Below are 24,702 nucleotides of genomic sequence, written 5' to 3'. Positions count from 1 at the left end.
ATGCGGACTGTGACACATCATAATCTGTCTCCGTCTTTTCCTCTCAGGTTGTTGAAAAGCCAACCGATGTGAAGCTCATGTTTAAAAATGGGTGGAGAAGTAAGACAGAGGACAGGTTGGCTACACACATCCTCGATGAAGCCACTATGACAACCATGCAACAGTGAATCACAGCTCAAAGCCATATGCGTCAAACCAGGCCCAATCAATTTTTCAAAGTCGTAGCCGAAGTAGGTTTGGGCTAAAGTAAATAGTGGTGTTTGGTCCTTTTCACCCACTGAAATATACTGATGACAGTCACTCCTGCTCACACAAACATGAACACTTCTTGCCTGGCTTGATGAAGGTTCACAAAGAGAAAGAAAAACGTCCAGCGAGCGAGCAGCGGTTGTGTGAAAGGAAATGCATTTTCCAAGTTGAAAAGCAACAGTAATTCAAATAACCACAGCTTGCAATAGAGGTACACAGAACGCTGCAACAACCTCCGAACCTCTACGCACAGTGAATACATCTGTGATTATTAAGGGGGGGGGGGGGGGGGGGGGGCAGTGGATGATTTAGAGGTCAATGGGTTAAGCTGTTTTGTACATGTATTACACACTAAAAGTTGAAAAGTTTACCCTTTAAGTAGGTTTTCGTAGGTTCTCTTCGAAAAGGTTCTGCTTTGAAATGCTTTGTTGTGTATAGTAAACTCTGGTTGAGCTGCGCTCAGCAGCAGGAGAAGACGGAGGTAGACGAGGAGGAGGAAGGGGCGGGGGGAGGAGGAGGCCAGCAGAGGGGCGGTAGAGGGGCGGGTCTACATGTCGATGGTCCCGGGTCTACATCGGCACTGTGCGGACTGAGAGACAGAGAGAAGCACCGAGAGGTCTGGACGCTTTCCCGTCTTCTGTCGCCTGCCATGGGCGTCGTAGCGGACACCTGTGGACGCCGAGGGGCGAGACTCCTCCTGCTCTTGGAATTTCTGCTTTTTAGAGTCTCAGGTCAGTGGTGTTGTTGCAGCGCCGCCTGCTTCACGAGATACTGTTTTATCAGCGCGCCGCATCACTGGAGAGCTCGCTTTATCCAGCGGCGCAGGCGGAGAATTGCGTTTGTTGCGTCTCATCGAAGTTAACTTTCTTTCTTTCTTTCTTTCTTTCTTTCTTTCGTTCTTTCTTTCCTGACCTATAATGTGGACGGAGTGCGAATTAAATGTCTCTTTAGGAACCAGCAGAGAACTTTGTCTCCCTGGGTTTATCAGGTGCCTCATCACCGAGGTGCTACTTTTTTGGCGTTGTCCTCAATGACATTTGTACATCATTTAGAAACCGCTCCAAACGCGGGATGGCAGCAGGTACCAGAACACCCTGTTCAGTGTAAACACTGCGGAGCACCTCATTCTTCTCCTGCGCTGGAGCGTCTCTATGGTGGATCCAGGAGATAGCTCCACCACGCACCCTCTTGGACTCACTCCTACAGATGCCTCAGACCTGTTGCAATGTAGCACGCAGATAAGGGAGTTCGGTGATATATCTCCATGACAACAGAAAGAGAGAGACTTCTAACAGGCAGTTTGAAATTTGGTTGCAAAACTGCTCATTTGGAAGGCGAACCTCTTGTGAGGATGTGATGGAGAAATGTTGGGGAGGAACAATTCAGTGTTTATATGTATAAAGCTATCAGTTCTAAGAGAATCTCACTGGATTTAGAGGCTCTGCAATTAGTCAACAGTGACTTCCCTGGGGAAAAGGCAAAAGAAAAAAAAAGGTCAAAAACAAAGAGCCAGTGTCCACCTGATTATTACGAATCTCTATGATGTTTAGATGGTTGGCAAGAGGTTAAGTAGTTAAGTAGGAGGCAGTCAACGGTCATGGTCAGTGGATTCAAAAATAGAAAAAGTGGCTCAACACACAAAAAAAATCTAAAACAGAAATGCAACAGTTAATAAAAACCCACCAATGCACAAAAACAACGGTTCATCTTCACTTGTTTCACTTGTGTATCACTGTCACCACTCTTCCCTGCAGCGGACTGTGAGAGACCTGAAACACCACATGATATGAAGCTGACTGAAAAAACGCTTCTAATGAGCTCTTTCCCGGAAGGCGTCTCCGTCGCCTTGGTTTGTTATGATGGATATCACAAAACAAGTGGCACTGGCCTTGTAACGTGCACAGCCGGAAATTGGACCCAACCAGACCTGTTCTGCGCCAGTGAGTCGCTGTCGTGATGCACTGTTCCTCTATTCCTGCCGGGTAAATGAGGCGGCATCAGAGACTCACCTGGACGCCCTCTGTTGTTTTCATGCTACAGGGAAGGACTGCGGTGCCCCTCCGGCTCAACCAAACATGATTTTCGATTTGAGCGGTGGCACCGAGCTGGGTGATACAATTAAAGTGACCTGTGAAGAAGGGTGAGTGCACATGTTTGAGGTTTATGTCTCCGTCTAATAGGATAGAATAGAATAGGATATATTTTATTATTCTATTCAGTCATTAAACAGAAAAAAACATTGTAAAGACAAACTTAAACCACATAATAATGTAATAGTAAGAGTAAAAGTAAACAATGAAACGCAGAAACTCACTTACATTCTCTTGCAGATTCTAGCAGCATTGAGTTAATTTACTGCAGTGGTGTAGAAGCCTGCTGGTCTAGTTCTGGCTTTAATGCTTCTGAACCATCTGCCTGATGGCAGCAGCTCAAGCAGGATTTGACCAGGATGGAATATGTCTCTTTTCATGTTTCGATCCCATTTGAGGCAGCGGGAGCTGTTGGTTCGCATTGTCGCTTTGCCGAAGGAAGGTCTCGAAGGGTTTGATACCCGCCCCGGGCGTTTACCGTGAAGACTTTGAATGCTCCCCCTTGCACCTGCTTAGGCTTAGGTTTTCTAAGCAGCTGACTGCTCAAAGATTCTCAGAATTGGATGGTTTGTGTTTGTCTCTTTCAGAAAGGCACCAATCCAATATCTGGATTGGATATCGGTCCAGATTTTAGCCAAGTAGACCGGGTATCAAAAAATGCAGCCGATCTGTGAGCATCTGCATGCCAGTTGATATGCTGGACACCAGTATGGCTTACTTCAGCGTTAAGCAGCTCATAGAGCGTGCACAGTAGTGTCACTGTTCATCATGCCTCTGTAAGGCCATGATGCATGAATGCATAAGCCAATCAGAACGAGCTGAGACACACCGTGTCACGCTTGGAGTAAAGAGTTTTCTGAACTTTCGATAATTTTCAACGATTAAGAGTCCATGACTAAAAAAACAAAACAAAAAAAGAAACATTATAAAGATTTTTTTATGCTGAAACTGGACAAAGCTTGATGGCAAGTAGGAATGCCTGCTAAGCTAATAATGGTAATGGGTAGTACTGCCAAGTATAATGTCAACCCTGTAATGACAGACTTGACAGCTATGCAGTGGTTCATCCGTAAATCTGTGAATTAGAAATAGAATTCCTAATCCTAATAGAGGTCCTAATTTCTAATACAAAGAAGTACAAACAGAACTACATTTGTGTTATCTATTTCTTGTTTCTCTTCTTCCAACAGTTACCAGATTAGTGGGTCCTCCTACAAGCAGTGCTTTGCAAACGGCTGGCTGGGAAGATCCAAGTGTAAAGGTGAAGCCCAACGCTGAGGCGACGGACGGGCCATTTGCCGCAGTTGAAGAACTGTGAGCGGTGTTACTCAAAACAATGGTCTCCTGCTGTTCCTTATTGCAGTGAAGGACTGCCGCAGCCCGAAGTTACGGGCAAACATGACCGTCTCAGTCGCCAACGGGACCCTGTACGGAGCTGAGATTGAGGTGTTCTGCAATAAAGGGTAAGAAAAATGTATTTGGTTTGATGTCTTCTTTTTGCAACTCTGTTTTATCTTATTTCCATTTTGATCAAACAGTCACAAACAGTATTAGGGCGTCCTACTCCAGTTCAAATGTATTTAATGTTCCTCGAATTTTAGTTGGTATGTCAACCTTTCCATTGAGAGGGTATCATGGATAATCTCAAACCAGTGTTCCTTCCTTGGTGCTTTGCACCAGTTTTCAGTTCCAGCCTTGTTACTGGCAAAGAATATAATTTCAATCCCACTGGTCTGCTTTCGTCAAAGGTTTTCAGCTTCCTATTTTTATGTCATGAATGTCAAGTGAAAAGCAAAATTATCGTGTACAAGAGTAGAGCCCTGCTTTACTTGCTGTCCTCTCTCAACAGCTTTGGGCTTAATGGATCCAGAATCAGGAGATGTGAGACTCGTGGGTGGAGTGGGGACCCTCATTGCGAGCGTAAGAGTATTTTTTTTTTTTACATTGTTGTTTCATTAAACCAAAAGTACTGAATTCCCTGCGTGTGGTGTGTTTGCAAAACAGCATAAAAAAAACGTGTGAGCTCACAAACCTTTTGCCCAAAGTTCAGACGATCCGTGCTTTATTTAGATGCTACAACTTCTCTTAGGCCCAAATATTTTACTCATTGGACCTTTGACTTCAACCTCCCCCCATGTCTCTCCAACAGCTCTTTCCACACTTCACCCGCCACTTACTGTTTGCTTTTTCATCTTAACTCTGGACGTTTCTCTCATTCCTCAGCCGTGTCATGTGACGCAGTCCACGTACTGGCCTTTGGGAGAAGCTCTTGGGATTCCAATTTGGGCTCCCCGACTGTTGGACAAACCATAAACTTTGCCTGCGACGAAGGACGCGTCCTCACTGGGGCGAGCGCCATTGTGTGCCAAGAAAACGGCACATATGATAATCAGCCGCCTCTGTGTCTCAGTAAGTGCAATCGATCCTTGTTGTTCGTCTCAGTGCTGTTCACGCCACAGCAGAAGTGAAGCTTGTGCACGTGTTGCGTACGTGGTCTACACCAGACCGATTAACCCACTCCAGTATCGTTTACGTCAATTTTTTTGCTTAGCTACAGTAGAATGGCCTCTCACACAGGAAGTGGGTTACTGCTGCACGTCGTCGCTAGTGTGCGTTTGTGTGCATGGTAGATGAGAAGTGGGACGAACCACCAATTAGCTGTTTGGCTGCAGCCTCAGAGAAACTTGAGTGGTGTTTCTCACCTGTAGGTGTGACAACAAAAGGTATATTTGAAGTGAACAGCATGACCACCGTGACCAGCATGAACAGCATGACCAGCACGACCAGCACGACCAGCATGACCACGTCCACGCCTCCGACTCCAGGTAGAGGACGAGCGCATGAAAACTTTCATGTGTTTCACTTTCTGTTCTGGAATGTCTGAACGCTGCTTCAGATAGTAACCCGGTTGACTTGGAGCCTCATATTCTATATTGTTAAGACTTTTAATAAGTCAAAGACTTGCAGTTGAAAGACAATCTCAACATGTACACACTAACAGTGGTTACATTGGAGTTACCACCATCAGACCAACATCCATTTCCATTCGCCATGGATCAGTGATGTCACCGTTAGCCTGTTTTTGCCTGTCAAACACCTGTTCGGAATAATTTGGCATTTTGAATTTGAATGACTGTGCTTCGCACGAGCACCCCTGACCTGGAATATTTCTTCAGTTGGGAGGAATTTCATTTTTTAAATCGTCAGACCTGCCGCAACCCAGCGCAGCGCCAGACGCCTTAGCCTTGACTTCAGGTACTTAGAAAAATTGTGAAAAAAAAGTGTTGCATGTCTGCATGCAGGCAGAGCACAAGGCATCATGGGTACATTCCAAGCATGCCGCAAGCACCCGAGCACAAGTGTCTCACACCCTTGCCCAAATCTGGATAAGGATCAAAAGTGACTGTGGTCTTTCCGTTCATAGGTGATGGAACCACTGCGAGCACCAAGGACAACGATGTAACAAGCACAGTGTTCTTCACGACGCCAGTTCCAAGTAAGAGCTGCGACACAAAAATCAATGTCAGACTGAGGCATAATCCAGTATAGAAGCGTATTGCTGACATAATGTAAAAAAGAAGGCTCAGTATCACATAATTATGTCAAAGCTTCACGTTTTCACATGGTAATTTTCATGTTTTTACATGAAACTATTGTGATTTCTTTAATAGTATGGCAACAATATGCTTCTGTAACTGAGAAACAAGTTGCAAAAAAAAAAAGAAAAAATATTCCAACTTTGCTTTAATGAGAAATGTGAAAAAAAACAATATTTGCACAAATAGTTTGAAGTCAATTTCTCTGTCGTGTCCTTGCAGAGGTGACAACGAGGAATGCATTTATAAGGAGACAGGGTGAGTTAAATGAGCAGCAGTCAAGTCGCACGTCGCCGCTGGGGGTTCTTTTATCGTGTCTCGCCTTGTCTTTCAGGACACATCGTGATCATAGCGGCCCTGGCGTCAGTCATGTTGGGTACAGCACAATTCTCCTTCCAAACTCCACATTCACGGCACGTTTAGCAGGAAATGAAAAAGATGGAATCCTGTTAATATCTTGTTTTCTGTTTGTGTGTGTGTGTGTGTGTGTGTGTGTGTGTGTGTGTGTGTGTGTGTGTGTGTGTGTGTGTGTGTGTGTGTGTGTGGTTTCTTTTTACAGTTGTCTCTTTAGTGTATTTTGCCACACGGAACGTTTTTTCAAAAAGAACAGGGTGAGGACATGTCACTGTTTTACTGCTTGTCTTTTGTTTGCGCTTCTCCTGCAGCTCTCATTTTTTCCACTCCCTCCCTTTGCACTTCTTCCTGCTCCTTTTATCTGTGCGCTGGTCACTAGCAGCTCTTGTGCGATTGAGCAAATGAAATTACGTCCGTGCAACGACAACAAAGAAAACACTCCACTGCACACTAATATAGATCCCGCACTGCTTTTTAGTGACTGGACTGGTTAAGAAACTCCTAGTATCCTTCTTTCCTGTCGTTGGAATGAGGAGTTAGGAACGTTGAAGGAAATCCTGTAATGAAACTGGTTGTGAAATTTAACTCCAGGAAATAACCTATCCAATTATGGTGGAATGGGTGCCCGACTGGCACCCATTCCACCATATATGTTGCCATAGTTGTGTCTCCATCAAAACTATTCAGTGACCGGGAGGCTCGTTTATGACTGGGGCGCAGCCGCGAGCTGACTATGACCACAAAGCAAAGCAAGATTTACCATCTAAAGTTCTCAGAAATTCTAACATTTCCTGTCAGAAACCTTGATTAAAAAACTGCAACTTATGCTTATTGATGTTTATAACTATAAACATTCAATCCCTCATTTACAAAGTCCTTGTCCGACTTGCGTACGACTACTTAAACATTCCCGCGCTGACTAACATCGACGTTGCAGAATGGAAAACTACTCCAAATTCTAACATGGACCAAATGTGAGTGAAGCATTCTCAGTTCTGACACCAACTCTGTGATCTGATGACACCATAGCTCGTATGACTTCAGAGAAGACCTGAAGCCGGAGTTATTTCAGTTCCAAAGTCTCTGGAGGGCCAGTGTGACCAAGGTACCTGTCAGTTGTCCTGCACTGCATCACACCATGCTGTCGCTACAGGACGAGCAAAATGCCTTTTAAACTACAGTGGTGGGAAAAATGTCTTTTTTTGGACGCCTAATGCATTTATGAAGTATTGCATTAAGTAGCATTATTATGTCCACAAGTGTCATTTATTTTCGTCAAGTCACCCACATGCTTTTTGCATGTGCACCGTTTCGTCCAGGTCAAAACTGGATGTTTTAGCTAAATAATGCCACTTGTCACACACACATCCAGGGCAAGTACGAACATTTAGCCTGGTTACTTTTGTTCTTCACGATAAACAAACAAAAGCAATGATTTCCATTCACCAAATTTGAGGTGTAAAATTTTAGTGGTATCCGGAAATTTTTCCCCACTACTGTATTTTAGAGTTATTTTGTTTGCTCAGCTTTTCGTGATGTTTACCGTGTGCATGTTTTGTTGAACAGATTTTTTTTGGTTGTTGCTTTATTGCTTTATGTGTCCACCAACCAAACTGGCTTTCTGTCCTTCATTTCCCTTTGACACCAGGTTCTCAGGGGTCCCCAGGCTGATCAGTGAAGTGTCTGGGGCGCAGGAAGAATATGCCAGCCAACTGTAGCAGTGCCACCCAGTCAGTGGAGAAATCACTTTTATCTTATGGCAAACCACAGGATCATTATTTAAATCTCCATTGATGAAGGGCGCCTTCCCTCCCACCCTTCCCATGATGTATTTTTACACTGACACATTTTTTTTTCAACAATTGTAAATAATAGAGAGTACTTTAATGTTCATTTTTTTGTACTTTATTTTATTTTGAACTGGAATAAACCGTCTGTGCCTCAGTGTCGCCTCAGTATTTTACTGTAGACTTTCTTTAAGGCGGCATTGTGTATGGACTGCGTCATGAAGAAGGTGATTCAGGAAGGACACAATGTGAGAAATTCACCACAGTAATTCCAGCGATACTGGTACAATGGTTCACATTCTTTCTTCGACCCCCCCCCCCGCTCCTCCTTCCCAACTTTCGTTTCATTATTGTCTGTTGCCCGTGGGCTCTTCCTGTGAGCTGCAATGCCACAACAATAGAAGTGAGCAAAAGTATGCAGTGAAGATACGGTCTCAACTACAGTTCATAACGGCCCTATTGGCCAGTCGCTGTGAAAATGATTGAGAATATACAGACGTGTTTGGCAGCAGGGTGGGCTGACTCAAGGAATCAAACTGAAAAACTGATAGCCACGTTTAGAAGGCAAACACTGAGGCCTGGATCACATTTTCCGAGAGAGCGGTTTTCATCCCGTTTCTCAGAAAATCAATGGTTGCATCTGTATTACAGCAGGGGTGTGGACCAGAGAGAAATTTATTATGGTTCAACTGCCTTAATGCTCGCTAGTCAGCCCTGCCAGAGGCTTCCACCCTGCCTTTTGGGGGATCAACACAAAACTTCCCTGCGTCGACATCAAAAGAACCCACATAGTTATTTTTTGCTCTCTTTTTTTTGGGTCTGATTTGTTTAGTTTGGCAATGCAAAATCTTAGAAAATGTTCATCTTTAGCTAGATGTTCCTTCAGATTTTCTTTTGGTGTAGAATCATCTGGAAGAGTGAAGAGCAGGCATAAAACAGAATATGCTTTAATCAATGCAGTTTATTCATCCCAGTTATGAGTACAGATTGGTTTTACCACAAAAAAGGGGCTTATATCTGAGGAGAAACTCTCACAACAGTGGTGGCATTTGTTGAAGTCAGTCGCCTCAAAAAGACAGAAGAGCTTTTATGCTGTTGCCTACGGCCTTTTTTTTGTTTTTGTTTTTTTGTTTTTTAATTTCTTGATTAAATGTTCCCTTGATTCGACAATTGTTGTTCCCTAGAATACATCAAAGCTCTCTGTTTGTTTGGATTTAAGGGTGCGGTAGTTTTAAAGGAGGTGAATCTAACATTCAGCGTTAGACTAAAGGAATTTTAAGCAGGGTGCTGATTTGTTCTGGTGTGCGTGCTAGCTCTGTACCAGCGAGCAGTGAAATGATTCCGTGTACCAAAAGTCTGTGACTGAATCTCAGGAAAATCAATGACTTGGGAAAGGAAGACAGGAACATCTGTGTGGTCCATAGAACTGAGAAACCGTTGGGAGTTTGGCGCAATTAAATGCTGTTCCACATTCCCAGAATAGTTCAAATATTCCTTCCAGTGGCAAAGCAACAGGATCAGGCACTATAGATGCCGAGAGCTGGATCAGAGCTGACTCCCTCTACCGTGACTGAGAGCTAGTTGACAGTAAGAAAGAACAGCCTCTTCTAACACAAACTGTTACTGATTATTATTAGAAATAAAACTTGTGACTTGTGACCTCTAATCTATCTATCTATCTATCTATCTATCTATCTATCTATCTATCTATCTATCTGTCTATCCATCTGTCCATCTATCTATCTGTATCAAAGGGGCATTATACGGTGAAGTTAGCATTAGACCTGACCTCTACTGACTGCTTTATAGACTTCTGCTGGAGGTCAAAAGTTCAACCTTTTGGTTCTGTGGCTGCCATTCATGTCGACTGGCGTGCGGATAGTGACGCCAACACAGTGAGCTCCGCGACCACCACAGTAGGTCCTATTATGTTAGTGAGACTGAGGGCTCAACTCTCACAGGAAGACTAAGAACATGTGAGTGACTCATAAAGTTTGAGGTTCAGGTGATGGTGTATGAACAAGAAAAAACGCTTGCTCAGTATGAGACTTAATTGTACAGTGTACCTCACACTGAATCTGTGAATGGCTTATTGTGAGACGCTAGTTATTACAGGGGGGGATGTAGGGTTGACCTGTTTCATTTTTTGTTTAAATTTGGGACTGAGACCCAGCGAAGGCCTGCTCTCATCAGCAATTGATTATTCTTCATATGTTTATTTGGGACTGAGCCCCAGCGCCGCGAAGACTCGATTGTTCTTCGTATGTTTCTTATTATTATTATTTACAAAACATAATCCAAAAGTCAACAAATTTGGCACGGAGGTAGAAACTGGTACAAAATCAAAGAAAATGAAGAGAAAAGGGCAAAATTCCACTCTGTAGCGCCCCCTAGAGTCGTCCATAAATTAGAAATGGCCCTAGCTTCCACTAAGAAGGTCGAAAAAATATGGGGGAAAATTCCACACGTTCCTCTCTTCAAGCCCGACATTTCGTACGCTCTAACTTTTTTCACCCGACAAACAGGAAGTGAGTTATTTCCTCTTTTTTGTTTTCATGTTAAAAACAAACTTCTTCTAGGAAGGTCGTACAGACATGGGACCAAGACCCACGCGTCCTAGCAATCCAGACCTATTTGCTGATATGCTGATCTTTGACCCCAGACAAATCAGAAGTGAGCTATTGTCACCTGTTTGGAACAGAGTGAAAACATTAGGCTCAGAAAGCGCAAGTCCGACGGGCTTGAAAATTCAGTGTGACATAGACTGGACCTTCATTACAAAGAATCATCAAAATCTTTTTGATTACTGAGAATTTAAGATTCTAGTTTTAACTTACAAAGCTCTTCAATTTCAGGCTCCTTCTTATATTAGGGAACTCACTGAACTTTATCATCCTCCAAGAGCCCTTCGCTCTGAGGATTCAGGACTTTTAGTTATCCCAAAAAGTTTTTTCAGTTTTTTGGCACCTTTATTTTGGAATCATCTTCCAGCCTCGTGAGGGGGGCAGACACAGTTAGTTAATTTAGGAGTAGACTTATGACCTTCGTTTTTCTTAAAGATTATAGTTAAATTCCATCCACTGTCAGTTAAGCTGCTATAGGCTTACGCCGTGGAGGGAGATCTTTTGCTCCCGTTACAGGGATCGTTGCTCCGTGCAGGCGGAGCTTCTATCACTCTCCTCGGCCAATCAATCTTTGACTCTATCTACTCTGTCCAAACTAGCTCTCATTATGCTTTGTATACTATGCTCGATATGCATGATACTGCCGCAGTCTGTGTCGCCGGCAGGTGATGACCACTGCGCCAGGAGCTGGATTGTGCTGTCCTGGGGGTCTTGGTGTCATTGCTTCGTCCCACCACCACGCTTAGGACCTAGACTTGTCCTATCGGCAGATTGTTCATCTAGATAGGCTCTTGCCTTCCAAAGCATGGACAATTACATTCTACGTGGACAGCAGCCTTGAATTTCTGTTTTCCTTTTTTGTGTCTATATCCATTTTGTGAATGTTTGGTTGGTGTATCTGTTTTTCACTCTGTCCTGTCTGCCACCCTGGCTCACTCTGCTCCTTTCTCTCTTTCTCTGTCTCTCCTCTGTTATTGTATTTCACCCCAACTAGTCATAGGCAGATGATGGCCCTCTGGAGTCTGGTTCTGCCCTAGGTTTCTTCCCACAGGGGAGTTTTTCCCAGCCACTGTCGCATCTTGCTTGCTCCGGGGGCCCGGTTGGTTCGCTCTGATTGTATAAAGCGCTTTGAGACGCCTTTGGTTTTGATTTAGCGCTGTACAATTAAAGTTTTATTATTTATTTATTTATTTTTATTATTATTTATTACTCGAACCATTTTCGTGCAACGGCCCTCCAAAGTAAACGCACTTTGAAAATTGACCAAAAATTGCTCAAAATGCCCACTGCAAAAATCAAAAAGCCTCTAGCGCCCTCTAGGAAGGTTGAAACGACATGGGACAAAGATCCACGCCTTCCTTGGATACAGACCTACATTCTGACACTCTGACCTTTGACCCCTGACAAACCAGCTGCAAGTTTCAAACCTTTTGTATTACACAGACTAGACTGTCAGAAGGTCAACATAAAAGGAATGGTCCGGATGCGTTGCACCGTTTTCATTTTATAGCCCTTTAAAGTCGATGGATGTCAAAACTGACCAAAAAAAAAAAAAAAAAAAACAGCAGCGAAAAAACCATGCGTTCATCTCATCAAGCTCTACGTCGCTTACGCTTAATTTTTTTTTGGTGTGACAAACAGGAAGTGAGATATTTCAAGTTGTTTGAGATCGCCTAAATGAAAAAAATTACTGTCCGTTTTTTCACTGAGCACGCCTTCACCGTTATTCACACCCCAGAAAACTATACATAGTTAGATTGCTGAAGCCCTTAGCTAAAAGATGATACCAATATCTTTCATGTAGACGCACAGTACAAAGCTTATGTTTCCAAGGTTGCAAAAGCGGAGCTAGCGGAGCTAACTCTGCTCTTGCTAGTTAGGAGCCCTAACGCCTTTCTCTTTCGCTCTCTCTTTTTCAACACACACACATAAATGGCCGCAGTTTCCTTTTGGAAAATGCTACAGACGTCAGTCAAACATCAGCCACTTCAAAAAAAAAAAAATGAAAGTTAAAAATCTGCATCATTTGCATACACAGGCTTATGATGATTAATTAGACCTCCTCTCCCTCTTTTTCAACACACACATACATGGCTGCAGTTTCCTTTAGGGGAGCCTTACAGACGTCATTCAAACACCCACGTGTTTGTCTCATCAAGGCCTATAATTTACATTTGACAGCCTCATCCAAAAAAACAACAACAAAAAAACAGGAGGTGCAAAATCTGCATCATTTGCAAAGACTTCTTTCAGAGTCAGCAGATGTCGCCGGGCGTCAACAGAGGACGGGGGTCATCACGTGTTTGTCTCATCAAGGCCTATAATTTACATTTGATGGCCACTTCAAAAAATAAAATGCAAGTAAAAAATATGCATCATTTGCATACACAGGCTTATGATGATTAATTAGAACTCTTCCAAAAAACAAACAAACAAAACCAAAACTGGAGGTGAAAAATCTGCATCATTTGCACAGACTTCTTTCAGAGTCAGCAGATGTCGCCGGGTGTCGGCAGAGGACGGGGGTCAATTGCAGGCGGCTCAGTCCCACAAACGCTGCTTGCAGCTTTAATTTTTGCTTGTTTTTATTGTTGTTGAATCTGCTGTTTTCTAGCTGTTGTTTCTCAGTGTAGCTGCCTCACATTCACAAATCATGTCTAGTATACACACTACCAGTCAAAAATTTGGACTCACACTATGAATTGAATGTCTTTTGACATTGCAGTTTCTCGCTGAAGGAATCAAAACCAAATAATTACCGCATTTTCCGGACTATAAGCCCCTACTTTTTTCCCACGTGTTGAACCATGCGGCTTATGCAAAGGTGCGGCTTTTCTGGGGATTTTACTTCACCCGCTAGGGGGCGCTTTAGCAGGAAGTGCAAAAACGAGACAAGCGACGACGCGGAGAGCAACACTGACATAGACACAGAAAAGGTATGTGACGACGCTCTTCTGAGGCTGTTCAACTCCGACACTGAAGAAGTGACTTCAGCGGTTTCAGTGCGCAGGGTAAGATGAACAGTGACAGGTGGTTTCTGGGTTCAGTGTTCATGAAGCGACTTTAAGGGTTCCAGTGCGCTTGAAGAAAAAGTGACAGCGGTTCGACGTGTGTTCAGTGGGTTCAGTGTGCAACTTCTCTGTTTTGGTTGGTCAGCACTTTTACTGTTGTGTTACCGGCACCGTTCTAATAATTTCAGTTATGTAAATAAACAAGTAAGAAATCTTTCTGTGTACCAATAAATCTAGCTATCTAATCTTTATCCATCTATCTATCCAATATATATCTCATTTCACAACCTAGATATCGGTGGCTTATAGCCCGGTGCGGCTTATATATGTACATTTCCGATTTTCTTTTTAAAAACTTAGTGGGTGAGGCTTATATTGAGGTGCGCTCTATAGTCCGGAAAATACGGTACATATATGCTCATATATTTGATGTCATCAGCATATATCTACAGTGTAGAAAGTTGTAAAGATAAAAAAAAAAAATAAAAAAAATTGGATGACAACATCCATTCTAGAACCTCTGACGATCCGTAAACCAATCATTGGTGCCTTTGGCTGAATGTTGTTCCAACCCTCGCTGCCATAGCCGTGCCGCAAACTATAGCTGAGAATGATGGGAATGCCGTCGGGTTTCACAGCTTTTGCGACCAATAAAGCGCCCACACGTCTTCCTGCCGAAGGCGTTAGAGACTCCACCAAAATACGTGGCATTTAGTTTAATTACTGGACATTTTACACAAAGCCCACAAATGCTTGGTGGCTTTCAAGAAGAATCCAACGATTGCAAAATGGGATTGTGGCGTTTTCATATGGGAGTCACCCATGACGCATTTTCATTCAGTTTCTTCACAAGTCAAAACAAGGTGCCACACCAGTCTTTCCAAGACGTGTATTGCGATGATACATCAGACAGGGTGTGTTGGACCCTGATCCTGATTTGATCTCTACCCCACCATTCCTACAAATAAACCACCATCCACACTGTGGGTGCCCGTGGGTGCACCATCTCTGCCCGACGCCACAGTCATTGCTAAACAATGTAGAAAACACCCCACTCTTTGCTTTGAATTAAGGAATTCAAATATATGGCGCTCTCGACGTGACTGGCTTGACCTCTGCAGTAAACAGACTTCAGATTTATGCCAGTCTGGCTGGTGATTCAGCTTTGCCAGATGAGCCGCGCTAAACAAATGTCTGGCCCGTGCACTGTGTGCGGCGCAATCAGGCTTGGGAAAGTTTTTTCACAAGATTGTCCCAAGTAGCAGTAACGTGAGACGTCCATGCGAGCAGATTTGAGAGGCAGAAACCCTGAGTGAAGGCGGGAAATGAACTGGGTGTTTCTCTGTGTCTCAGCGAGTTTTCCACTCACTGACCTCATAACTGTCAACTTCTGCTCCTCTCCCAAACTCCCCCGTTTTTTTGCACAGAACATCAGCAACACCCATTCTGATTTATCTAATCGCCCTCTGACTGAACGCATATCTCCACACTGCCGGCCCTCCAGTCGCTTCTGATGTGCCGAATGTCAAGGCTTTTCCGTTGGATGTCCTGTGAGCCCCTCCCCCCCAAATGTGTCATCTTTTATTTCCTGAAAGATGGTAAAAATAGAACGTGAAAATCACCAGACTGCTGCCTAGCGGCGTGTAGCTGACAACAGCGAAACGGAGAGGTGTTAATCACCACCTTCTGTCTTTCCACCTCCCTCCGTATCCTGTTTGCAAGGGACAGGAACTTCCTAATGACGCGCCTGCCGTCCATCCCCTACGTAAGGATCGAATTACAAGAAGACACAAGGCAGAATGCACAGTTTCTAAGGTGCCGTGCGGCGTGCAGTGCAATCCATTGTTGGATACAGCTCAGGAAAACAACTGAAAAAACTTTTTTATGGAGGTGCTTCTTTGTGCTTTTGACGCACACAAAGGAGTGCGGCAACAGCCAACTGGTGGCGTTCACATTTTTCCTGGGCTTTAAGGTCCAGTGTGTGAAATCTTTTGTGGCCTAAGTCAGGTGATCTTCCTTGAATACCGGGCTTCCTTAAAAAATGGGATGCTAATGGTAAGATGGCAGCTAACTAGGAACACTACTCTTTGTTCTATGTATATTCTTATTTTAATGAGAACTGTCATGGGTAGGAACAACCAAATTACTTTTGTTGTACCACGAGAATACGTATTTTTGTGGAGTATGTTACGCTTTAAACAACATAAAAATCATAAATCAAGCAAAATTTTACTTACTGGACCTTTCAATGTCAACCTTTGCACCGCTCTGTCCATCTCTACTCTCTTGCAGTCCCTCTGATTTGCTTTTAACTGCTGACTGTGTGTCTGTAGACAGCAGCTGTTTCCTCTGCCCTGGCTACACCTGCACCTCAGTTCCTCTCATCAGTCCGCAGCCTTTGTTCCAGTCACCAACTGCATCAATACCAACCTGTTCTCGCTTTATTCCCATCGCCTGGTTTGCTTTGACCCGATCTACTGTTCGTTAATTAGCGGCTTGCACGGCCCTGCCAGATTTGTTTGGACACTGCCTTCCTGGTGTTTAACTGTGTCAAGCTGTAGATTCTATAAACTAAAATATACTTTCCATCCTACAGGAAATGATCGCAGTCACACAGCCTGCATGTGGATTCCAGGTTTTTCTTTTCATTCAAGAGCAGCAGCCTGGACAAGTTTTGGCAATACGGAAAAAGAGGGTGAGGGTTTTTTTTAAAGATGAGGTAGCAGAATTCAATTCTTGGACTCTGCTGCGCACGTGCAGAGAGAGAGAGAGAGAGAGAGAGAGAACAGCAGCAGGTCAAGAGAATACCTCATCTCTGTACACACACAAGGCTCCTGGTTGGTGAATTACAGCGCACATTTTTCAGGACAACGAAAAGTGATCCAGGATGCATTCAAGTTCCAAATGACTGAACAAAAGGTGTGAAAAGTAACATTTTTCATTCCCAGTTCTGATATGTGTTAGCTGCCAATACTTGACTCATACCTGTCACATATCCATGTGATTCGAAGGAGAGGGAAAAAGAACTTCAGAGTGAGAGAATGTCAACAACATGTCTGCTGTCATAGTCCGAGGCCGTGCAACAAAATGAAAACAGGGTGACCGCACATCTCATCAAACAGATAACACCTTTCCATAGAAGCCTCACTGCCTGATGTGTTTAGAGATGACATCGTTGGCATTATTCATCGATAAGGAAAACAGACTGTTCAGGAGGAGATGAAGCTTATGTAAATGATCACATTACTGAAATATGCACATATTAAATCTATCCACTTGGTTTCCTGTATATAAATCCTCGCTGTGGATTTACAAGAAGTCCGTTGATGCTAAAAATATTTGAAGTTATGTCTAACCAATCAGTCATACCCATCTTCAGGAAGTTTTAAGTCAATAAAAAACCCTTCAGCTGAACTGTGGACTGGCTCCCATGACACTGACATCTCGAGATCACAATCCCATTTTCCCATGTCTTTACAGTGGAGCTGAGGCCGGACGAGGAGGAAATCCATCCACCGGGGCCGCAGGAGGTCGTCCTCTTTGTTAAAGTCCAAGGGTTAAGCACCGGCAATCTTTCGTTCTTTTTTTTCATTGTCTTTGGTGGGAATGGTGAAACATTATGCAGGAGTTAAGCAGCGTACAACACACGCTGGGACTCACTCACTCACTCTGTGTGGCTTTGCATGATAAAGCAGGGGCTACAGACGCACTGTGGCGTACGCAGCTTTGCCTTTCTGACTCATTTCTCTCCGGCCCGAACACGACTGTATGTATTATGGCGAGTGCGGAGAAAAACCAGGGGGGGGGAAAAAACCCACATTTAAACTTCTGAAGGTTTGTTAAAAGTCCTCAGAGCTTCTCTTTAGAGTATCTGTCGTGAGTTGGGCAGATGGGGAGCTTTAAGCATTTGGCAAATAAGATACAAGTGGTTCCCCGCTAAGGCCTCAAGCCTTAAAGCAGCAACAGATGTTAGGCGTGAATACCCTACCATCAGCATCACCACAATCTAAAAGTAAACGTTTACGTTCTGAACGGAGCTTCACTTTAGACTTTCTTTCAAGTCAAAAAAAAAATAACGTCAGCGCATTAAATATCTCGGTTTCTTTCTCCTGTAAGTGCCGTCGACGTTTCTGCCCCCCATCCCTCCCCCAAACGTCACTTACAGAGATGATAGATGATTTAGTGCAGCTGTAGTTAGTAGTCGTCACGGCGAGGCCCTGGGTGCGTCGGAATCCGATGAGGTTTCTGATGATGTCACGGTGAGCCGGGGCCCTCCTCATGACTCACACTTCTCCAGTGAAAGAAGCCCGGCTGACAAATTTAATTGTGAAATGATGTTCCTGTTTGCTATAGACATAGCAACACACTGTGCTGTCAGTGTGACCTGATGCACTGGGAGTTGTTTGAAAGGTTTAAAATTCAGAAAAATCTTTCGTCAGCTGGGTGGAGTTATTAATCATGACCATTTTTTTTTGTCTCTGTTGTGACTTGGTTTGTGATGATCACACTAAAACAGAAATGTTGTTGTTTCACAACAGACGCAAAAGGGAAAAGATTACCAAATACACTAAATTGTGACACTGAAGGTTTTATGAAGCAATTTGAATTAGTGGTGATTTATTTAGTTTTATAGATTTCTAACATAAAAAGTTGATGATACTTTTAATTAAAGGAAAAATATCATAGCTCCTCAGACAACTTTTCTAAAGACTTCCACTTTGTAGTGCCATGGACAGTTAAAAATGAAAATAGGTGAAGTAAAACACAAGTAAACACAGCCTCACGTTCAATCATCAAGGCTTTTATTTATTTATTTTTGTTTATTTGTTCTTCGAATTCAGTTTGACTTTCTATCAGTATGTTCTTCGACAGAGGAGTGGGCTACGACACACTGCTGCCATCTTCTGGACTCTTGGGGAAGTGCATTTTGCAGGTTGTAGATGGTCCCTCCACATTGTAACCGATTTCAAGTGGTGCTAGACATGGTGGAAACTCTGAGCACCAGCGGAAAACGGTTAGCCTTGGTTAGAGGGCTTAGATGAGTCTTCCTGTTGTGTTGACAGCTGTGAACTGACGGCTGCGGGGTTGTGACAATCAGCAAACGCATTTGCTTGGCGCAACAGTGAACTCAAATGACTGGAGGGGTCGCACACATCTGGGGAGTTTCTTGAAATGAGGCCTTTTCTTCTGAAGTGTGTTCCCATTGAAGGACACCGATTTCAAATGGTGCTAGATTTGGATTTGACACTCTAAAACACCATCTGAAACCAGTTCCCCGGATAGGAAGTCTGGGAGGGGAGGGATCACTTTGGGTATTTCTGGAAAACAACTAAAACATTGCATTTCAAATCATAATGGTTTTTCTCGACCAAATTAAAATGACTGTTCAAAATAAAAATAAAAATAAAAAGAATTCCATAGCAAGACAATTAGCAAGAATTAGTGGGACTTTAACCTTTAAACAAAAAACATGTTAATCTTACCAGTGGGCAAATTTGATTAGTGTGAGATTATGCATTCATTGTAATTAAAGAGGCCATTTGATATGTGCTATCCAGCCAGTCTCTTGCCAAACTGCTGAACATGCTGACAACTTTGACTTTTAAAATGATTTAAGTGGCTATATGTCTGATTTGGTATGAGAAAGCAAACACCACTGTGTCAACTTTAATTCCAAATGGCACCGCATGTTAAGTCAAAATGCTGCCATTAGATTCCGGTAGGATGTTGAAATGGCACGAGAAGCACAATAACCACTTGTTGCATGACCTGGTATCACCTGGCTGTTGCTTCTGCCCTCTGAGGCAAGTTGTCTCTGCAACTGTGAGCTGTACAAAAATACTTCATTAAAAACATGCATGTCTGCTGTCAATACACAATGCAAAGCTGGTATGTTTTACAGCAGCGGAATAGTTTAGAGGAAAAATGAATGTATAATTCTTTTTAACCTAATGTCCATATTATTTGATTTAATATGATGCCACCTCAGAGACGGAGAGATGAAGGGAGGAACTCAGGAAGATGCAGACGGTCCACTGGCCCCCGACAGAAATGAGAACATCTGAGTCACGACAAACCTCCTGAAGAATGAGTCAGCGGGCCAGATCCTCGTAGTCTCTGAATCATACTGGAGCAAAATAATTAAATAAATAAAAAAATAGATGTCTGGAGGAGACAGCCAGTTGGACTCCTTGTGGAAAGCAGTGAGCTGCAGCGCCCTCTGCTGGATCTTCTTCAGCCATCCAGTCCTGCTGCTGACCCCGAGGTGAATTTACTGTGGCGCAGGATGAAACAACACGAACAAGGTAAAACAGACACGGTAAGATTTCTACTTTACACAGCCTCATTTGAACACACAGTAGAGTTTAGACAAAGAAAGTTGTGCTCAGTATGGAAATCACAATATGGACTTCATGAGCGCAATCACTACCATGACCATCAAAACAATTACTTAAAAAAAAAAAAAAAAAAAAAAAAAGCCTTCAGACTGATTGAAAGCTGCATGTTTAACCATCTGTTTGCAGCTTCCTGCAAACACACTAAATGCCATTTTGTGCTATTAGTATGGTTGGATATTGAAAAAAACAAAGACGGTCTCAGCGCCTTCTGTGACATCACAGGGGGCTGATTTCTAGAACTCTCTGTGTTCTAGCACATAGTTTTTGTAAAGCAGATAAGGCAACAGAAGTCGAAGATGGACTTTCCTCATTCCTGGGGAATTCAGTGACAGGCTAAAGAAACGTAAAGTTACCTGTATTGCACAGGTAACGTTTGCAGAATAAGCACGACTGAGGAACTTGCGCTATTTATTCAAGCATCCTTGATAATGAACGTTTCCATCATTCATCATCTTTTTTTTGTCCGTCTTACTCCATCCACGTAAGACTGCTGTTTGTGAACTCTCAGCCTCTGTCTTGCTCTTTTTTTCATGCCCTCCCCTTGTGGCTGTTGCTCTGCTGAAACACATCCGAATCTTGTTTGACACACCGGGCCCATCAAAAAGCAATCCACTGAAACCCTTTCCCGAACTTGCGCAGCTTATTGCGTCTGAATAGTCAATAAGCCTTCCTGCTTTGTGAGAGTCATAATCACAGATGTGGCGTCGACAGACTTGTAAAGGCTGAACTGCTCCACAAAAACAAAAAGCTCCTGTTCGCTATTGTGGGGCGGGGGATCTTCAATGAGCACCTGACGGCCTTGCATGTGTGTCACCGTGTGTGTGCCCTGCTTCTGCGCACGTGCAAATAAGGTGAGGCGGTTAATCCTCTTACAGATTAGAGGTCCTAATTTATCAGGAGTGAGAGGAAACAAACTCATCGGGGTAATGTGTTTTTTAAGGGAACCAATCCAAGTAAGGCCATTGGGGAGAAAATTTCGCAACCATTTAAATAACACCGTAGTTATTGATTTTGTTTCTTGTTCCATGTGTTGATTTCAGATGTGGCCTGTCAGGACGAAATGAGAAAAAAAAAGTGGTCGAATTTAATTTACTGTATTTATTATCTGGATATTTTCGCCATTCTGACAGGTGGTCTGGCGTCTACCTGCTAATAAATGCTGCCTCACACTCGACCATAAATACGTCACGTCGCGCGGCCCTGCAGTTCTTCAGGTTTAATTTTAGCACCGTCATCTCTTGGCTCTGTGTCGCCTGCTGCTCAACACACTGTGCAGAGGAGGGACCTACTCCTGAGAGCCAGTGTGTCACTGGCACTCTTTCCCCTCAAGTCTTTTAATACGCTGCTTACAGGTGGGTATTGCCCCCCCCACCGGCTGCATCACGTATCAATTAGCAGGGTCTAGAGTTGTGTTTTGCTGCGTCACCTCAGACGAGTTTACTTTAGCGATGACTAAAAAAAAACCACGATGGCTTTTATAACACTCTGTGAAACGCTATTGTGAAATATCTTCAAGGGCTCACTTGTGCAGAACCCTTCTGTTTGTTTGACTTGGGAGGCAACGCGCCCCCCTCCTTGAAAGGAGCAGAAAAAAAGAGGCAACTATTGAGGTCATGTTTCCTTGTCTGGTAAAGTGGGTCACTTGTTCTGCTGGTCAGCTTTGAAAGACGGTAAACACGGCAGCACTGACTAAGACACGGCCCGTGTAAAGATTCTGATGGGAAGGTCGCAGTTTGGATATTTTCAAAAATAATACAAAATAAGCTGCCTGTCTCAGCTGCGAGGCCACGCCTGGCGCTGTTTTGCGTGATCGGCTTAATTCGTTCTCCCGTGGCCTTTACCTGTTTGTTCCAAAAGCACCTCCTCGACATTCCATCAGGAGTCAAATTTCAACATCCAGGAAATTCTAAAGCGGGCTTTTCTCTCCTCTACCTCTTCTCGGCGACTGGAGAGGCCAGCTGCTGATCCACTCGGCAGGTGGGCGTGCGTGTCTCATTTCCATGTTTCAAGGCCCGGAAGAAGGTGAAAAAAAGAAAAAAGAAAAAAAGAGAGAGAGACGCACTTCAGGTCAAGTCAGCACAGCCATCCCTCTGGCAGGTAAGCAACAGGAGGCGCCACACCCTCTCCCTCACTCGGGTCGCTTGGAAAGCACGAGAGGCCAGCAACCTTCTTGTTACGTCAGGCATAACAAGGTGCTATTGTGTCCTGGCAGGTGTGCTTTACAGAGTCTGGTAAAGGGAGACATCTTCTTCGTGGTACAAACAACAGGGCTTCGGTAACAAAACCACAACATGGCCAGGCAATGGCGAAGATCTATGTGGATATTAGGTTTTTATTTTCTAAATCCCTTAAGATAATAGGCTGATAACAAAGGGCGGGAGATGATGAATACCTGGATGTCAACATCTCTTCTCAGCAGACTATTTTATGCTACGTATTTTTTTTTTTTTTTATGTGGCTCAACAGCACCCCCTATGTTTGGGAAAACATCCCTTCGCCATCACGTCGAGTGCGCACTAAGAAAAAGCCCGTGCTACTTATTTATAGGACCGGCTCGCAACTGTGACGCAGCAAACGCCGATGTTGTTTGGACATTTTAGCGACAGCACAAGCCGCGTTTCCTCCCTCCGCCACTGTGTCTCTGCGGTAAACGCTAAGTTTTAAATGCCGGCCAAATTACGAAAACAACACCGAAACCCCTGCGTCATCACCCCGCCACACTTTGCGGCTCTATCTCCATCTCGTCCTCGCACATAAAAAAAAAAAAAAGAAGTGTTATTTCCTTCACTCTTCGCAACCCTTTAAGGGAGCTCTCCGAGCCACGAGGTGTTAGATGGTCGTGCCAACATCAACTGCGTAACACCGTCCTCTCCCACAACAGGATTACGCACGATCTTTCTCTTGCGCAGCATCCTATTCCGAGCCCTTCCTTCACACGCCATCCCCGTCGATCCACATGATTGTTTACGCCGCGCTTCAAACGTCGAAATCGGGCACAAGTTCGGCTCCGCGGGGGGAAGAGCAACCGCGCTGTCATGCCATCGCAGCGGAAATTCCCTCCGGACTTCACAGGGCTTTGACGGTGCTGCTTGCTGACGCAGTTTAATTTACCTGTTGTCATGTCGATGGTGAAACGGCCACTATTACAAAAAAGTGTTTGGAGGCCACGATTTACGTCACGTTTGCCCACGATCACAACGCTGCTGTTTTCCGATCCTTGATATTTTCACACTTCCATAGACAGCGCCTCTGTGCTTTTTTCATTGTTACATTTTCAAGGCAACACTCGGAGAGGATATGAATTCCTTAGTGGTATTCTCTAACGCCACATACGCAGTAATATGTCATCTCGCCCTATTACAACATAAATAACTTACGTGTTTATCCCAAGACTGTTTCCTTCCCGGGTCCACAGGATTCGCTTTCATTTCCGGGCCGGCGCAGCTCAGACCCGGATCTCGGTGAATGGACAGTCCACCGGGTTCCAGTTTCGGTCTTGTTGTCGCCAATATCTATCCCGGAGCGCACGTTCATCACAAAGTATCCTGCTAACGATTTTCCATAGCGCAAGACGGGAACCCCGCCCCTGACACTCCCCCGGTCGCTGGTTGGCCAGGCGGACGGAGAGTCTTTCCTCATCGCCACAATCACATGTGGATGACGCATGTTTACAAACATCGGCGAAATCACGTGGTAAGCGATGGCGCTTACCGTAAAGTACCTCATTTTGACGCAGCCACTAACTGCGTGGCAAAGCCCCTTTTTTTTGGGGGGGGGGGGGGGGGGGGGGGCGGGGGGAGTGACGTAATATCACGATTTTTTTTTCTTTCAAAAAGGAGATATTCGTATTTATTGAGGCAAAGACCATATACTGTAAAACACACAGCGCATTTCTTCTAAAATTTTCTTGGGAAATAGCTTGTTTAAATGTGGATATTTTCATTTAGTCAATCAAGCTGAATCAAGGACCATGACAAAGATCCAATCTTTAGGGTTTTCATTAGTTACTGAATGAAACAGTTTCGGTTTCTATGAACATAAAATATACAATACATGAAATAATGGCAAAAATCACACACACAGTATTCCCCACAGCAGAAGCAGAAAAAAATCAATCATAGGTGATCAGTCTCTTTTCCCCATCCCATTCTCATCCACCGTTCCTCTGCACACACACACACCTTATCCACAGTGCAATATTTCAACTTCATACACACTGTTTGTTTATACTACTGTTTATTTGATTACTGTTTACATTAATTTTTTATTTTTCCTAATTCATATATGCTTACTCCGGGACCTGAGTCCTAAACAAGTGAAAATGGTGGACAATAAAGCTTCCTTGAATCCTTGGTCCTTTGACATTTGTTTTTCTCCCCGAGTAAATTATAATGTATCTGCATTAACGTAAACTTAAAATAAAAAATAAAAAAAAAACACAAACACAAACACGCGCGTTTTATAACGGTGTTACATATTCATGTTCGATTAACGACCCCTACTTTAACGGTACTTTACGGTAATGGTGCATTTACGTCACTTTTGGTTTGGCGGGAAATAACCCCATGGTGACCCCTCATAAAATACGGGGAA

At 43.8% G+C, this 24,702-nt stretch overlaps 1 protein-coding gene and 3 long non-coding RNA genes across 13 annotated transcripts in view; 3 read left to right on the top strand and 1 right to left on the bottom strand.

Annotated features, from left to right (window-relative positions):
• Positions 1 to 793: 793 nt before the first annotated feature.
• On the top strand, positions 794 to 8,233 carry LOC142887327 (E-selectin). 7 transcript variants are annotated; one of them, XM_076024882.1, is made up of 14 exons: positions 796 to 980; positions 2,004 to 2,189; positions 2,290 to 2,389; positions 3,530 to 3,600; positions 3,703 to 3,802; positions 4,189 to 4,259; positions 4,563 to 4,748; positions 5,048 to 5,164; positions 5,764 to 5,835; positions 6,158 to 6,193; positions 6,270 to 6,311; positions 6,495 to 6,546; positions 7,319 to 7,394; positions 7,938 to 8,233. In XM_076024882.1, exons 1-14 carry the CDS (start codon positions 899 to 901, stop codon positions 7,965 to 7,967), a joined length of 1,221 nt encoding a protein of 406 aa, XP_075880997.1. In that variant the 5' UTR covers positions 796 to 898; the 3' UTR covers positions 7,968 to 8,233. The 7 variants fall into 7 exon arrangements, 6 of the variants coding, with proteins under 6 accessions (XP_075880995.1, XP_075880994.1, XP_075880997.1 ...); XM_076024881.1 differs by lacking the exon at positions 7,938 to 8,233 and having other exon boundaries at positions 7,319 to 7,911; XM_076024884.1 differs by lacking the exon at positions 7,319 to 7,394 and having other exon boundaries at positions 797 to 980.
• Positions 8,234 to 9,648: 1,415 nt separating this feature from the next.
• Positions 9,649 to 17,787, top strand: LOC142887328 (uncharacterized). The gene is made up of 4 exons (XR_012926527.1): positions 9,649 to 10,052; positions 16,308 to 16,406; positions 16,578 to 16,809; positions 17,192 to 17,787. It is a non-coding gene; the product is annotated as an uncharacterized LOC142887328 (long non-coding RNA).
• Positions 17,788 to 18,496: 709 nt separating this feature from the next.
• Positions 18,497 to 23,762, bottom strand: LOC142887325 (uncharacterized). 3 transcript variants are annotated; one of them, XR_012926523.1, is made up of 2 exons: positions 21,951 to 23,762; positions 18,497 to 19,985 (listed from the first exon to the last, which is right to left on the bottom strand). It is a non-coding gene; the product is annotated as an uncharacterized LOC142887325 (long non-coding RNA). The 3 variants fall into 3 exon arrangements; XR_012926521.1 differs by having other exon boundaries at positions 22,042 to 23,762; XR_012926522.1 differs by having other exon boundaries at positions 23,487 to 23,762.
• Positions 19,883 to 24,702, top strand: part of LOC142887326 (uncharacterized) — a 35,426-nt gene continuing 30,606 nt past the window's right edge. For both annotated transcript variants that reach the window (XR_012926525.1, XR_012926524.1), the window contains exon 1: positions 19,883 to 20,016. This is a non-coding gene — a long non-coding RNA (uncharacterized LOC142887326). The remainder of the gene's footprint in view (positions 20,017 to 24,702) is intronic.

This window comes from Nelusetta ayraudi, unplaced genomic scaffold (assembly GCF_046127955.1).
Source record: "Nelusetta ayraudi isolate G7.1 ecotype Tasmania unplaced genomic scaffold, CSIRO-AGI_Nayr_v1 ptg000017l, whole genome shotgun sequence".
Classification (NCBI taxonomy): Eukaryota; Metazoa; Chordata; class Actinopteri; order Tetraodontiformes; family Monacanthidae; genus Nelusetta; species Nelusetta ayraudi.
Note: the sequence above shows the minus strand (reverse complement) of the source record. Positions and strands in the feature narration are given on the sequence as shown.